General features: G+C 42.5%; 1 protein-coding gene across 4 annotated transcripts in view; it reads right to left on the bottom strand.

The window, feature by feature from the left end:
* Positions 1 to 1,388: 1,388 nt before the first annotated feature.
* The window catches only part of LOC147010820 (L-serine dehydratase/L-threonine deaminase-like), a 45,113-nt gene continuing 28,843 nt past the window's right edge, over positions 1,389 to 17,658 (bottom strand). For all 4 annotated transcript variants that reach the window (XM_085860418.1, XM_085860419.1, XM_085860421.1 and 1 more), the window contains 4 exons: positions 12,913 to 13,001; positions 11,760 to 11,987; positions 7,514 to 7,638; positions 1,389 to 2,888 (listed from right to left, as the gene is read on the bottom strand). In XM_085860418.1, coding sequence (XP_085716544.1) covers positions 2,689 to 2,888; positions 7,514 to 7,638; positions 11,760 to 11,987; positions 12,913 to 13,001 — 642 coding nt within the window. In that variant the 3' untranslated portion in view covers positions 1,389 to 2,688. The remainder of the gene's footprint in view (positions 2,889 to 7,513; positions 7,639 to 11,759; positions 11,988 to 12,912; positions 13,002 to 17,658) is intronic.

Raw genomic sequence — 17,658 nt, 5'->3', positions numbered from 1 at the left:
TGAGATGCGCCCCCTGTAAAGGGGGTGAAAGGGGGGTGCCCCAAATATTGGTATTTTATTAAACAATCAGAAACCGAAAACTGGATCCAGACCAAACTGGCCAAGCGGCATCATGACCATGCCCTTACCTTAAGTTGTGCTCCCTATGGCCGTATCTTCCCTGGAAAGGGGTGAAAAGATGGACTATGTGCCCTGATCGAGAGCGATATTTTGTCATTTTATAAAAAAAAACGTATCTTATAAACTGGCTAGAAGAAAGGTGATAGTGGTGAATTATTTCATTAATTTTGATAAAGTGTCCCAGAACCAACCAACAACATCATTGTGTGAAAAAACAAAAAAAAAATCTAATTATGCATTTAATTATCGTGCCATGGCAAGAAAATCAAACATTATTTAATTATGGTTGAGGGTTTAGAAAAAAAGAAACATTACTTAATTGTTTACTTTTGGTAGGGGGGTCAGAATCCAAATTTTCATACTATTGGGACTCCCACTTTCATGTCCATCTGAGGGATAGCACACACATTGATGAAACACCCTCTTAGCGAAACACCAGGATGGCAGTTTATAGCTGGGTGAGATTTAAACCTAGGTTATGACAGCTCAGAGGTGAGTGTGTGTATCTCTTGGCTGTCCCGCCACTTTATCAGCCCTAAAGTTTATTGTATGTCCTTGTAATTTGGTTTGTTGTTCGTTATTGCTTGTTGTTCTTCATTGTTGTTTTATTGCTTAGCTACAGACGGTTCTCTCGAACAAGCCTGCAGCATGGAGACACCCAATCGATGTTGCAGGAGTGACACAGAGATCTCCCACGTCCAAGATGGTGTACCCCCATCTTCATAAATTAAATCCGAGAGAGAGAGAGAGAGAGAGAGAGAGAGAGAGAGAGAGAGAGAGAGAGAGAGAGAGAGAGAGAGAGAGAGAGAGAGAGAGAGAGAGAGAGAGAGAGAGAGAGAGAGAGAGAGAGAGAGAGAGAGAGAGAGAGAGAGAGAGAGAGAGAGAGAGAGAGAGAGAGAGAGAGAGAGAGAGAGAGAGAGAGAGAGAGAGAGAGAGAGAGAGAGAGAGAGAGAGAGAGAGAGAGAGAGAGAGAGAGAGAGAGAGAGAGAGAGAGAGAGAGAGAGAGAGAGAGAGAGAGAGAGAGAGAGAGAGAGAGAGAGAGAGAGAGAGAGAGAGAGAGAGAGAGAGAGAGAGAGAGAGAGAGAGAGAGAGAGAGAGAGAGAGAGAGAGAGAGAGAGAGAGAGAGAGAATTGTTGTGTGTTGTTATTGCTGTTGCAGATGTCAAAGCAGCCACTTATCCAATTTGCACACCACCAATAAAGCTATACTGTGTTGTCGTCATCTGTCAAGAGCCAAGTCCATTGTTAGACAGAATAATAACATCAACATCACATTGTAACTCTTTATTTCAATTACCAGACATCATATGTTTCATGTGCAGCAGTTACATCAAGTGCATGCAATAAAAATCCCAGTTACATCAAATCACCATCAGAGGTTCCATTTAATATCAGCAAAAATCCAACAAACCATTTTCTGCTTTCGCTCAGACACATCATATTTGTACTTTCCCCCTCTTATTACCAGCACCACCAAATGAGGTTATGTTTTAATCCCTTTCTATCTGTTTGTTTATGTACAGGATATCTCATAAGATTGTGGACGGATCCGGATGAAATTTTGTGGACACGTTCGGTGTTTGACAAGGATGAACTAATTCGATTTTGGTGAACATCCGGATCTGGATCTGGATAAGAGAATGTTTTAATTTCAAAAGTGATTCTTTACCATTGAGAGATATGGTCAAAAACGATATATAGTACGATATCCCAAAAATGTATTGGGCCCGATATGTTCTTGTGGATCAGGCATTACAGGGCGGAGGTATGCTCACTGCCGAGTAACCTTCGAGTTACTTACTATTTTAGGTGAGCCATCTCTGGAACCCCTTTCTAAATTACAAAGCATAACCCGTACCAAGAAATCAGAACCACCAACGCCATGTCAAGTATGATGGGGGCACATCTACCGAAAAGGATTTGAAGGTTAAAAGGTTGGTTGAAAATAGACATGTAGCCCAACACCTTGAGGATTGTCCCAAGACACCACAAATGATATAAGTATTGTACCATTGTGGTCTTTCAGCCAACTATAACTCAAAGGTTGATAGTGCAGCGATGAAGTTGTGGGTCTCTGTACATCAACTAGACTTGAAGACAATATCCCCAAACAGCTCAATTATGGTCCCAGAGTTCCGTGAATGATGTAAGTATTGTGCCATTTTGGTATTTTAGCCAACCTTAAAGAAAGGTTGTGCAATGATAAGGTCGTCAGTCTCTGTACATCAACTGGACTTGTATAAACTATGCCCATGCAGAAGGTTTCTGTAGCTTCAAAAATGAAGCACACCTACGGCCCTGAGAATCAGCAATGCAAGCTTACTCCTGTTATGGATAATGTTTTCAGTTATGCTCTCTCCCTAATTGAAGAAATCGTTATTCTTTGCAACTACTTTATCAATATTATTGCTTGTTTATTAAATCTTTTTCTCCTAAAATTCATCATAATAGTAATTTATAATTACTTTCATTTCAAACAATTTGTGCAAATCACTGGACTTTCTACAGAAATCACTCCTGGTTCCTCTTCAGATCTTTCCAATTAATTATCTGAAGCACTGCTGGAGGTTTAGGTGGAGATGATGCCAAACTCATCCTTCCAGGCCTCAAGTTGGCCCAACGTAACGTTGCTGCCTCCACAAACAAGCACCACAATGCAGGTCAAGTCATGATCTAGCTTCCCACTGAGTTGTAGCTTTTTGGCAACGTCTTCGTAAATGGCTGCCAGTGCAGTTCCACATGCTGGCTCGACAAGCATCTTCTCATCATCTGCCAATAGAGCAAGTCAATCAGACTTTGGTTCAATTACAATGATTATTTACATTAACAAGTTCAAATGAAGGATAAATTATCCCTTGAATTTCAGTTACAGTTGTAAATTATCCCAAGTCGGATCCTTACTATAATTCACGGACCAGTGTTTGTGTGTTTTTGTTTGTGGGTTTGAGGGTTTGTTGCGCTACTCTTCTAGTTCTGGGCCAATTACATCCAGACTTGCCACAGAGGATAAGCATGGCCCCAATTGGTGTATAGGGGTGTTGTTTTTATATTTGCTGGTGGTTATGGGGAGGGAAGGGGGGGAGTGAGGGGAGGAGGGATGCAAATTCTCTGTGTAAATGTGTATCATGTAGCACTACCTCCAGGTGGGGGAGGGTATTACAAGTCTCCACCATTTATAGTACAGCATTCCTGTCCCTACACTTTCCAGTACAGTGAGGTGTTTTGAATTAGAAGCAGTAGGTATGTTTTTGCTTCATGCACATAACTTCATGGGTTTTTTTTTTTTGCCTACACAGAGCTGTCAGTTGCTTATACACCGCCCAAATAAAAGTACGCATCAGAAGCATGCTTGGAATAAGATCTCCTGTAGGGAGGGTACTGTCCTCGGATAAGTAATTCACGACAGTTACCTTCATCGTGAAATGTAATTCTCAGAAACTTTGACCCACTTGAGACTCTGAGATGCCTAAATTACAGTGTCATCATCGGCTCATTTGGGTGGGAGCCTCCTCAAGAAGAACACACATATCAACACCTGCACGTGTGACAGCATTTAATTGCCAAGGACAAGAAGTCTGAATTCAATAATCAAACTTGCAAACTTTCTGATTCACATCCTCTTTTCTACAGGAGTATCTCCATCTCCGACAGGAGTATCTCCATCATTTTCCATCTCCACTCATGACTCGCAGACTTCTTCTCCTTTCGCAGTCAACGTGTGGCCCTAAATGGAGTTCTCTCATCCCCTCTTCCTGTCCAGGCTGGAGTTCCTCAAGGCAGCGTTCTGAGCCCTGTTCTTTTTTGTGGTTTTCATCAATGATCTCTCGGACTGGAAAATCCTCTTTATCTCTTTGCTGATGACTCCATCCTCTGCCCTACCATCTGTCATCCCCCAGACAAGCAAGCCGCAGCCTCTTCACTCTCTGCAGATCTGGGTAAAATCACAAACTGGTCAAACACGTGGAACATGTCTTTCAATCCTGACAAATCTCACAGTCTCACTATGTCTCTCCAAAAGGACCGTTTAGGACCATTTAGAACCTCCCCCCCCAATCTACTTTCTCAACAATCCTCTGGAAGAAGTCATTTCATTCAAGCTTCTGGTTCTCACGATCTGCCATGATCTTTACTGGAAAAGCCACATTTCCAACCTGGCCTCCAAAGCCAATCACCGACTGGGAATCCTCCATCGTGCAAAGTCCTTCCTCGGCCCACCTGAGCTCGTGACCACATACAAAGCTTTCATCCGCAGCCTGATGGAGTACTGCTCTCCCCTCTGGGCTGGTGATCCTGCCTCTCACCTTTCTCGGCTTCACGCTGTGGAAACCAAGACATTAAGGATCATTGGTATCTCCCGTGGTGAGGCTGAGCCTTTGGTCCTCTCACTCTCTCACCATAGGCAGGTCAGTGGTCTTTCTGTCTTCTCCCATCTCTTCTCCAGTCTCAACTCCCCCCTGCTCTGTCTGCAATTTGTCCCCACCATATTAACACATGGCGCTCAAGGTCCACCAACGACCCCCTTCTGGTAAAACTACCAAAATCACAGATCACTGCTCACCTTCACTCTTTCATCCCTCTTTTTTCCCGCCTTTGGAATAAACTCCCTCACTCTGTTCAATCCCATTCTTCCCTCCAGGCCTTTAAAACAGCTGTTCCCCACCACCTCTTATCATCCCCCATCCAAATCTACACCTGTTCTCCATCATTTACAGTACAGTGTTCCTGTCCCCACGTTTTCCAGCACAGAGAGGTGTTTTGAATTAGAAGCAGTAGGTATGTTTTTGCTTCATGCATGTAACTTCATGGGTTTTTTTGTTTTTGCCTACACAGAGCTGTCACTTGCTTTTCTACACCTGTTACTCCACCCCAAACCCACCTCCTTCAAATTCCCTGCTTTCATTCCTGAAAGTCCCTGTAGTGTCCATCTTGTACTCCCCCATGTTACCCACCTCATCCATTCCCCTTCCACAAATCTCCTAATGTCTCTGTTCCCCGCTGTTTTGTCCTTCCCTCTCCCACCCCTCTTGTTTTATGCCCCCGTTGCTGTGCATTGTGTGTTAGCTCTCATTCGAGCCTCGACAATTTATTAAGGAGTATGTGGTGCAACTGGGGCTGGAAATTAACATAGCCAAAATAGAAAGCATCAACATACATATCAGACACACCAACAACATCACCTGCAACAATTCACCAATTAGAGAGGTTGAAAATTTTATATATTTGGGGTCCATGGTTACCATACCAGCCGTTAAATTAACAACAGGTAGGGTTGACTCAGCCTGTCATCCTTCCGAGGTTGGCGAAATGAGGACCAGCGTACTGTGCTGGTAATGGACACTGTGCCGGCAGCACAGCCACTTCCCCCAGAAAATGATGCAATCAACAGCCACAGGCTGCACAAGATAACTCGCTTCTTCTCCTTCTTCTTGCGTATGGCAGCTTGGCTGCCGGTTAGCTTTCATTTTGTTGGGGCGTGACTATACCGCTGATGCTGTGCCCCGAAACCAGTGCACCAGTACTAATTTCGCTAACGTCGAAAGGATGCCAGGCTGTCAACCACACCTGGTATTAATTCGGTGGCAAACAGGGCTCAAACTCAGGACCCTAAGATCCCAAGCCAGCCGCACTAACCACTGAGCTCGAACTCAGGACCCTAAGATCCCAAGCCAGCCGCACTAACCACTGAGCTCGAACTCAGGACCCTAAGATCCCAAGCCAGCCGCACTAACCACTGAGCTCGAACTCAGGATGCTAAGATCCCAAGCCAGCCGCACTAACCACTGAGCTCGAACTCAGGATGCTAAGATCCCAAGCCAGCCGCACTAACCACTGAGCTCAAACTCAGGACCCTAAGATCCCAAGCCAGCTGCCCTCACCATGAAACTGCTAACTAGCTGATGGGTTTTATCAAAAGACATGTTGTAATTCACAAACATATTGCATGTCTATCTTTGCGTGTCAATGAGGTTATAAGATGAAGTGAAACACGTAAAAAAAAACTACATTTTATAACACGTAATTGTTGTCGTGGCTGTGGTTGTTGTTGTATGTGCATTCCTCCTGTATCCTTATATATTTTATATCTGTGCTTTGAGAAGTATTACATGATATTATTTTATGTGTTCCCTTGTCCTTTCTAAAGGGTTACTGTGTGGTTGAATAATAAATATTATATAGTGTTGGAACCGATACGTTAAAGCTCGAGGTTCCGCTTCTTCTTCTACAATCACGTAAAGATGTGCTTTTAAAAAGGCATCTTTGTGATTAAACAGACACAAACTTTTGTTCCAAATAAATCGATTATTATCGAAGTTGGCGGGGGATATAGAAATGGGTTCCGTCCGTCCGTCCGTCACATTTCGTTTCCGGAGCTTAACTGCAAATCTCCTCAAGTTATATTGACGAAATTTGGTACACACATCAAGCAAGTGGTGAACTGGTGCCTTTTGATATTTTAGAATTGATAGGTCACATGGTTTGGCAGCCATGTTGGATTCAAGAAAATATTAGAAATGTTTTCTCTGGAATCACATAACCTAACGAAGCGAAAATTTGCAACTGTCATCTTCTATCATGTCTGCTTACATAGTAAAAATTATGACATCACAAGTCACATGGTTTGGCGGCCATCTTGGATAGAAAAACACACCTCATCCGATTAACACGAAACTTCACACACGTATTTCACTGGAGGATTGGAGGCAGAATATAAATTTATGATGTCATCGGTGACATGATTCGTCAGCCATCTTGAATTGAAAATTAATAAATTTTAAAAATCTTCTTCTCCAGAACGGCTGGACAGATTGAGGCAAAATTTCACATACACTTTCCCCAAGACATCCTTTCAGAAGTTTGTTAATTTCTAATTGATAGGTCACATGGTTTGGCGGCCATATTGAATTTACCCTAAAACCTTCAACCATCTTCTTCTCCAGAACGGCTGGTCAGATCAAGGGGAAACTTCACATACATATTGCACACGCTTAGGGAATATAAGTTTGTTCATCCTCATTTACTATGGCGGGAGATATCGAAGACTTTGTCTTCAACGGATGCTGGTTATCTTTCCAATGGTACGACTTTTTAGAATGAAGTGTGATTGACACACACACACATACACACACACACACACACACACACACACACACACACACACACACACACACACACACACACACCTTCCTTTAGTAATAGATGATACATATGGATGTGTGGGATTTACTTGGGTGACTTATTCACATCATACATTCTTGAAAGAACACAGCAAGTTATTGTAGCAGAAGCAGTGTCAGTCGGTGAGTGATGTCAGCACTCGTTTTCAGATCTACTGTAATCAATACCCCCAGTGAGACTGCATTGTCAAATGCCCCATGTTGTTTACCTTTTCTCACCTGTAAACCTGCAAATGGCGCTCACGGCCTGCTTGTCCGACACGACCACGGAGTTGACCCGATGCTGTGTGGCGAGGTGGAAGGCCTGTTCAGCGATGCATTTCACACCTAATGTAGTGGCCACACTAGTCGACACACAATGATTATTTTTGTGGGGCATTTTCCAGGTAATTATGAAAACTATAATTTGTGGACAAAAAAGGTATCATCGGGGAGGGGAATACCGAATTTGTGCGCATGCTAGTCCTGGCCATTTTGTGAAACACAGAAAGCTCCTTTACATTCCGGTTTTCAAAAAAATTGTGGGAGCCACAAGTTTTTCCTTCGTCTCCTGTGATCACGCATGCATCCACCGATTATTGTGTAATACTTGGAGTTCCCATCTAAGTCCACTACCCATCAAAAGTTTTAGAACACCCCCATTTTTCCAGTTTTTACTGAAATTTAATCAGTTTAATGTTTTAATGTACTCTGAAATTAAAGCATAGAACAAATAAACAATTGCAGATAAAAAAAAATCATGGAATCGTTTTGTTGAACAAAATTTAATATAAATTTTTGACTCATCAAAGTCGCCACCTTTTGCAGATATAACAGCCGAACATACTCGTGGCATTCTTTCTACAATGGAAATCAAATGTTGTTCGGAAAATTCTTCCCAACACTCTTGCAGAAGTTCCCACAAATATGTTGCACTTGTAGGTTACTTTGCGTTCACCCTTCTGTCCTGTTCATCCAAAACCAGCTCGATGGGGTTTCAAGTCTGGAGACTGTGCTGGCCATTCCATGATTTGAATCTCACCAAGTTGTTCTTTTCTTTTAAGGTAGTTCTGAAATAGCCTGGTGGTGTGTTTTGGGTCATTATCTTGCTGTAGGATGAACCCCCTGACCAACTAGGCATAGACCAAAGGGTATTGCATGGTGCTGCAAAATGCTGTGGTAGCCCTTTTGTTTCAGGGTGCAAGTCACTCTGTGCAAGTCACCGACTCTGGATCCAGCAAAAGAGCCCCAGATCATCACGCTTCCTCCTCCATGTTTGACAGTTGGTGTCACACACTAAGGAACCATCCTTTCGCCAACTCAACGGCGTACAAAAACCCTGCGTGATGAACCGACAATTTCAAATTTTGATTCATCGGTCCATAAGACCTTCTTACAGTTTTCAGTAGTCCACTGGTGGTGCTTCATGGCCCAGGCAAGCCTCTTTTTCTTATTTTACCATCTTAGCAATGGCTTTCTTACTGTCACTCGACCTGTCAAACCTGCAGCTCGAAGTCTTCTCTTCACAGTCTTCTCTGTGAGAAGTCTTCTCTTCACACTTGAAACTGACACTTCCTTACTTCGACCAGTGTTAAGCTGTGCTTGAAGCTGCTGTCCTGTGAGCCGCCTATCACGCAAGCTGTTGACTCTCAGAAACTTGTCTTCTGATTGTGTTTTGGCTTTGGGTCTGCCAGACCTCTTCCTGTCAGAGTTTCCTCCAGTTTCCAAGTGCCTTTTGATGGTGTAGGAAACTGTACTCACCGACACCTTGGCTTCCTTTGCAATTTCTCGAAAGGAAATGATCGTTTTTACAGCCATTTTTCCCTGCTGTGCAGGGGTTGGGCTTTTTCTTGAGGCAATGTTTTATGGCCGGATGCCCTTCCTGACGCCAACCCTGGTCGCCTCTTACAACACACAGGGATATGGTACACCTATTCTAACCAGGGCATACACCGGGACCAGTACACTGGTACTCACTTCGCCGACCTCAGAAGGATGACAGGCTGAGTCAACCTCCTGGTGTTAATTCAGCAGCCAACGGGGATTGAACTCAGGACCCTGGGATCCCAAGCCACCACCCTAACCACTAAGCCAACACCAGGCTTAATTTCTCTAAAGGAAAGACCAACACTTTTAAGGGTTATAATAGTCTGTCTGTCTTCCTTTGGTAATTGTCTTTTTCTCGCCATTATGAAAGCAATATACTACTTCCTGCAGTGCAATATTGTCCAAATAATGCTTCAGAGGGTGTAGCAACACAGTCTGTTTCAACACTGCTTTTATACAGACAGAGAGTTTGTGACGAATCAACAAAAGTTGGGACACCTGAGGAAATGTTTGCATCAACTTTCAAGGCTTAAATTACTTCCATTGTTGCAGAACAGCTGCAGTTGCTAACCCATTACTTGTTCCTTGAAAAGGGCCTTTTTTAACAACTCTGAAATTTGCTTTATTTTTCAGTTTTTGGTAACCTCAACTTTTTGTTAACCTCTGGCAGTTTACCGCTTAGCTTTGTACCATTTAAGGTTATTCACTGGACATGAACTGCTTAAATTTCAGTAAAAACTGAAAAATGGGGGCGTTCTAAAACTTTTGACCGGTAGTGCACCTATTTCATGATGTCACGTTCACATCCTAGATATACTAACAAGTGAGAACATGTATGATGACGAATCATGGACTGAAGTAGAAAGAGCAAAGAACAGTACTTTATATAGAACTGAGTGTAAATTCTGTCGAGGAGGTAAGAGGCCTTGTTGGCCTTGGGCCCCACGTTGGACTGGTCCAATCTTGCCATCATGAGTTATGAGCTTCTAGTTATTCTGTATCGGATATTAAATAGGTAGATATTTAACCCCCCCCCCCACCAGTATGTCCTGTGCGTACTGCTTGCCCCCTTCCCTATAAATTTCCCTGCAACAATAAAAAAAAATCTACAAGATTGCTCAGAGGTAGCATACTTGTCTTTGAGCTGTATAATCTGGAATCGAAACCAACGATAAACTGTCATCCTCATGCAGGTGTTGGGTCATTGAGTACACCATCTTTTGGAGCCAGATCCATACAGGAGCATCTGTTTTTCGAAGTCAAATATCCCAGGAGATTGTAAATTCCTGCCCTAATCGCTGGGGGGAGAGGGCACTGCATCATGCAGCAAGCCATCATCCAAGGAATGATGAAATGGGCAATTGGATGTTGATTACGCTCGGAGAAGACAAAGCAGAAGCTCTTGAGATAAATCCTACATTACACAAAAGTTAAACTGGCTAAATTGGCAAATCGAAGCTCGGTGGCACAGAGAAAATATTTTGTACTATTCAATACGCTACAGTTTATACAATTAACACACTATGGCACCACTTAAGTATCAGCGGAGTGTGGACGGTTTTAAGATCTCTCTTATTGGACTTTGATACACAGGTATGTTTGGTGCTGGCTTAATGGTTAGGGTGGTGGGCTTGGGATCCCAAGATCCTGAGTTCAAACCCCCCTTGGCTGTTGAATTAATACCAGTTGAGGTTGACTCTGCCTGCCATCTTTTCGAGGTCAGAAAAAATGAGTGCCAGCTTGCTGGTATCCTGTGTCGGAGTGGCGACCCATCCAGGATTGTGCCCAATAACCAAGGAGACTGCTTAGGCAGCACCAATGCCCTGCGTAGAGTATGGTCCCAATGTATGGATGGATGGCTATACAGGTTGACAAAGCAGAAGGCCAGGACGTACCATCAGGGGAAACTGCTCACTTCACCAGCATTGCCAATGAAATACTTGAACAAAACACCGACCACAGAACTTGGCCTTTTATTTGGAGAGGCACAGAAACAGAGACGCCCTTGTTTGTTGACTCATTGCCATTCATTTGGAATAATGTTACGTCGTTGGAATCTTGTTTTCTCTCAATGTGAGTATGACATGACATGATACAATCTGCTTTATATGTGACTTTATGTACTCGAATCTCTGCAAATCAAAATAACATGGGATTTGTTGATGCAAATCGATTTGGAATGCTTTCAGAAATTCCTTAAAAATTGTCATTTTCAGATTTTTGTTTTCTCCTTGTGATTATCTCGCGTTGTTGTTCAAAGTCATTCATAGATAATACATGGATGGCTTCAATGCCCAAGATATTGTTATTCCATGCCAGTTATTTGAACCATAACCCATACTTCACCCATTATTTGACCCATAACCCAGGACCCATATTTCACCCTTCAATGCCCATAACATGCCGGTTATTTGACCCATAATAAAAATTATTTTACCTGTTTAACCTCATTCATGTAACGCTTTCAATGTCCCGAGTAGATCATAATTGCTAATCATAATCCCAGGTTCAATCACATGATGATTTATCCATTGTCTGTTTATGCCAACGTATTACACATATAAGTACAGTACAGTACAATGATATCTCTTGATGTCCTTTTCCTATATGCGATTTATCTACAAGCTCCTTCACGAGTCTTGGAGTAGTGAAACGTCACCTGGTAATGTCGGGAAGTGTGACGAGTTTTCCAGCCATCATGGCCGCATTAAGGCTTTTGGTCCCTTCGGTTTCCATGGCGATGATGGGCACGTTCTCCCAGCCGACCTCCCGAAGACCCTGAATGACCCCGCAGAGCAACCCTCCGCCCCCGACAGACAGCACGATGGCACCGGGCTGGCTGTGCATCGTGGCCTTCAGTTCACGCACCAGGCTCATGTGACCTTCCCTGCGAAAACCACAGAAGGAAGAGCTATCATAATCAATGTATATTCAATCCCAGTGTTCAAACAGCAGATGGCTCTGTTGGTCCGACCTCCCATGGCCCTCCGGCCATTTAAATCTCCTGGGAATCTTGCAACGTTGCATCACCTGACCTACTTCATGGGTAACTCTAGCATCAACTCACCACCCACACCTTCCCCTTCCACCCCAGCCTTTTCCATCTCTATTGCCCTTCGCCCGTAAACGTCTTCATTAAAAAGAATGAAGCCATTATTTGTACTTGCGCTATGCTGATCCACAAAATATGGCCTTTTGAAGAATTGCTTTCTCAAAACATTTCAAAATAGTGTTGTTTTCAAATAAAATTGCTTTCTCGCACAAACATTTTCTCATGGGGGAAGGGCGGACAGCAGTCCTGAATTGCAAACTAAGTCTAGATGCTGATGAAGCCTGAGAGAAGAAATACGGGTCCAAGACCAATGCTTAAAATGCACATCATCGATTGGGTTGTTCCCCTTAATAATGTTGAGGAGAGATATCTTGCAAATATTCCGAAACGTTACATTTAATTCCTTTTGTCATTGGAGGAAGAGTTGTGTGCTTTTGAAAAGGCTACTTTTCATCGGAGTCCGATGACCTTTTGTAAAGCATGGAGAGTGGAATCGCACAGGGTCAAAGAGGGCATAAAGGGATGGAGATGAACAAGACATGGAGATTAGCAGCAATCTTTAAATACCCTGAGGAAGAAGAGATTTCAAGGGGGCGATAGAGATAGAGAAAGAGAGAGACAGAGACAGACAGAAGAAGAAGGAGGAGAAGAGAAGAGAAGGGAGATATGGCCAATATTTTTGAGACTATATTTCTTTACTGCTGACTCAAGGCATTTCACCCTAACCACAAACTTTTGAAACAAAACAATGTATACAGACCAAAGGAGGCAGTCGTCAAAAGGGTGAACATATGTGCAGCTTTCTTCCTTTGCAATGCGTAGCGCCATTTCGTTTGCCGTATTCCAAATCTGGGCGTGAAAACATACCACTCGATGAGTTCGGGAAGCGTGATTCAGTTGCAATATCAACACTGAATGCCATCAAGAAAATTTTTCGAAAATAATACCTAAAGTTCAATTATCAGGTTTTTTTTAGCACCAAAGGTTACATATGTCTTGGTGGATTGTCCTTGCATTCTGCAAGCAGATAGATAAATCAATAAAATGAAGAACAAGTGAGCAGTCTGAGCTTTTTATTTATGCACAGTCCAAGCTGTGCCCCTCTCCTGGCCAAATCACTACCTTACAATATGTCCATTAATCCATAAAAGATGTAACAAGTCAAATTATAAATGGTTGTTTTCATAATATATGACCTTTTCAAAAACAAAAAATACAACTTGATACTGAGATCTTATTTTCATTTAAAGAGGGAGCACCCGTGTGATGCAGGTATCCCTAATCCAAAGCATGACACCTGTGCACATCCAATGAGCTGTTGTAAAAGTATCCCGCGTCAGGCAATCAATCCAACGTGCTTTGGTGAAAGTGACCAATCCTGTAATTGATATTCAGAGTTCTGAAGCAGCCTCTGGCAGCCCGTTTCACGGACGGAATAAGCAGTTGGCTGGCTGACAACGTCACAGATGTGCAAAAATGGACATAACGCCAGTTTAACCTGGTGCTTTTTACATCACAGTGAATTGAAAGTTTTTTGTTAACTGGCTTTGTCTGTACTAACTTTTCACAAGATCTTCAACACAAATTGAGAGGCATAATTAAAATTTTCTAATTTGGTCATGGATGGATTGAAGTACAAAAACCATCTCATTACTCAATCTTGGATCTATCACAGATTATAATTATTGGATTGAGAGAAGTTGCTCAAGATGTGTTTTTTAACCGGCATTCATTGAAAGGGCGCGCATGTTTGAAGTTCTATATTAGCATGCTGTTTAAATTTGTGGTCTCATGTTTTATTCTGACAATGTGGCTATAAGAAGGTCTTAATATAATACGGCTTCCGAAGAAGTGCGGCTGCCCCCTTCACCATCTCACACAGCTGGACAAGTTCAGCAAGTAATCTAAGACTGTGGAACATTGCCAAGCCTCATGATGCCGATGATGCAAGTGTTTAAATGTGAAGTTTTTCATTGAGACGATACATTATTATATGTATGGTTTTAAGGAGTAGAACAATTCTTCTTTCCTTCTACATTCTCTCTGAAGGCTTATATTTCCTACGAGTCACGATTGATGTGAGATAGAGGTGATATCTCATACGACCGTTATTACCTCCGCCACTGAATGTGAAGGAGGTTGTTTTCACCCCTTTCTTTCTGTTTGCCTGTCTGTTTGTCTGTTTGTGTAGAAGATATCTCAAAAAGTTGTGGGCGGATCCGACTACTAAGATTTCAAAAGTGATTCTTCACCATTGAGAGATAGGGCCAAAAACGATGTAGTACTGTATAGCATGATATTTCAAAAATGGATTGGGTCCGATATGTTCCCGTGGATCAGGCATTGCGTGGCGGAGTTATGCGCTATACCGAGTGCTCTTCTCGTTCATAAAGTATTATCAAAGACATTTTGTGATTTATCAGGACACATCAAAAAGTATATACGGTGTCTCTCAATAACTCAATAAAATGTATACTTTATTAATGGGGTATACTTACACATTTTCAGCAATAACGAACCATGCTTCCCCATTGTCTCGGGTCACTCACCTGCATTTATTTATTTTCATTTATTTATTTTCATTTATTTATATTTTCATTTACAGATGCTTTCCGATGGTTCAGTGAATTTTTCCGGTGTATCAGCTTCAATGTCCATCAGCACTTATTCAGCAAAATTTTAGCTTTCTATGTCACCTGGAAGGTAGCGATCTTTCATATCAGTGAGTGAGGGAGTCAGTCAGTCAGTCAGTCAGTCAGTCAGTCAGTGAGTCACTGGTTAGAATGAGCTATATATATATATATATATATATATATATATATATATATATATATATATATATATATATATATATATATATATATATATATATATATATATATATATATATATATTAGATACGTATATCAAAAACTATACAATGTTATTGGTCTGCATTGCCTTATGGGAAACAGCTATCCGATGAAGTGAAATCATTCCATTACACGCAATACCATCTGTTAAATATTAGTCACACTCAACAGCTGCCTCTATCTTTCATATTTAATTATTTTTTCTTCTGAAATATCAAAGTCTGTATACATTTTATTTGAGACACCCTGTATATATCCTAATATTTTTTGACATATCTTAAAGTACATTATGAGTATCTAGTTGGTTGAAATGATTGAATTCCCCTTGTTGAGAAGTTATGATTTTGAACAGTACCATAAACTTTCAGGTAGGTCTAACTTAGCTCTTCAAAACTTATAAAGGATATAAGCTGTTGGTCTTAAATGGAAAGAAAATTCTAGCAAATACAATGTGTTATTCAGGCAATATGACACATTAGAAGATGGTTCATAAATAGAAATGTACTGAAAAAAACCTGACCTTCCTCCATAACGAAGGAACAGGTTCACCTATCTCATGTTCCCATTTGCTCATGATGCTGTGATCCCAAGGTGAATTCCCATCTACCCGTACTATTCATTTATTACTTTTCTACTGTCGTAATTACCTTGCCACATTTCAACCCTCGACTCTGACTCTGCTACTGGACCTGATGACATCAGGTCACGTATCCTAAAAACCTGCTCTGATGCTCTTGCATATCCTCTCTCTCTGCCCTTTTCATCCTAACATTTGCCCTTGGTCATCTACTATCTTCACGGAAATCAGCCAACATCCCTGCATTACATAAAAATGTGCAAAAGCTGATCCCCTTAACTACAGACCTATCAGTTTACTTCCAATCATCAGCAAGGTCATGGAATCCATCATCACAGTTGACATTAAATCATTCCTTTTCTCTAACAACCTCATCTCAGATCACCATTTTAGTTTCAGACCAGGTCACTCAACCTTGGACATGCTGTTTCTACTCACTCAACAATGGATGGAGGCCTTCAATGTTAGACAATATATCAGAGCCATTTCTCTGGACATATCTCATGCTTTTGATACAGTTTGGCATCCCGACTTTCTCTCCAGACTCTCAGCTTATGACATTCAAGGCCAACTTCACACATGGCTTACTGACTTCCTCTACTCTCGTAGCCAACCTGTGGCTCTCAAGGAAATCCTTTTATCTCCTTTCGCTGTCAAGGCTGGAGTGGCCAAGGCAGTGTTCTTTGCCCAGTCCTATTCCTGATCGTCATCAACGATCGCTCTGTCTCTCTGGAAAATCCCCGTTATCTATTGGCTGATGACTCCATCCTGCGTTGTGACATCCTTCATCATCAGACAGACAGGCTGCAGCCTCTTCCCTCTCTTCAGACCTTGACAAAATCACAAGCTGGTCATACAGCTGGAACATGTCATTCAATCCTGACAAATCTCACACTCTCACTCTCTCTCTAAAAGGACAGCTGGTAACCACCCCCCCCCACCCCAATCTACTTTTTAAAACAATCCTCTTAAAGTTCAGTCATTCAATCTCCTGGGTCTCACGATCAGCCATGATCTTTCTTGGACAAGCACATTTCAAAGTTGGCCTCCAAAGCCAGCCGTGAACTGGGCATCCTCTGTCGTCCAAAGTTCTTCTTTGACACACCTGAACTCCCATCCAACAAGTCATGTTTTAGCCAAATGTTGACATTGAAGTGCACATGGACCTTTTTCAGTCAAATGACAGTTAGTCATTACAAACAGGCTGCTGCTTTTTAGGCAGAGGATAAAATGTTGAGAGTTTGTTGCAAATAAATGTTGAGAGTTTGTGGCAAAATCCACAGCTTGATGGAGTACTGCCCTCCCCTCTGGGCTGGCTCCCCTGCCTCACATCTTGCTCAGCTTGATGCCGCGGAAACCATGGCCTTCAAGATCATTGGAATCTCCCGTGATAAAGCAGAGTATATGGGCTTACCACTTCAACGTCACAGACAGGTCGGTGGTCTCTCTGTCTTCCACCACCTTCTTTCTTGCCTTGCACCCTCCGCAGAGATCTTAGAGGGCGACTTAACTCCTTCGGCACCAGGTCCCTTTGGAGAATCCTTGACTATCGCTGGTCAGACTTTGTGTCCAACAAGCGGTTGCTGGGAGACACTTAGATGAGATTTGTTACCTGTATCGTCCATGAGCGTCCGCTGCCGCTGTATGGGCATATGGCTCCTTTTCCTGATGCTGATCCTACTTACCAGATTCACATGAGAGAATTCACAGATTCACCTCCACCATGAGAGGAGGAGGCCAAACGGGTCAACCACATGCCTTGTGGTTGCAGCAGGTTGATCGGCATTTCAAGGAGATGGGGATGGGCCAGGCATCTGCCTTGGAGATGGCCAGATGGAGGCTGCTGGAGTACCAGTGGAAAGTGGATGCAGCAACATGCTGTTTCGGCATATGCTCCCATACCTCACCTAACCTGACCCTCTGCTCTTTCCATGCTTTGCCCCCCCCCCCCATTCCAGGTATCTGCAGGGCACACAGAATTCACCCTCAACCCTCTTCTGGTGAAACTCCCAAAATCCAGAAGCACTGCTCACGTCCACTCATTTGTCCTCGTTTTTCCCCACCTCTGGAACCAACG

Source organism: Eptatretus burgeri, chromosome 16, assembly GCF_056783735.1.
Source record: "Eptatretus burgeri isolate ZD-2024b chromosome 16, Ebu_testis_v1, whole genome shotgun sequence".
In the NCBI taxonomy this organism is placed as follows: Eukaryota; Metazoa; Chordata; class Myxini; order Myxiniformes; family Myxinidae; genus Eptatretus; species Eptatretus burgeri.
This window is presented reverse-complemented; position numbering and strand designations above follow the sequence as displayed.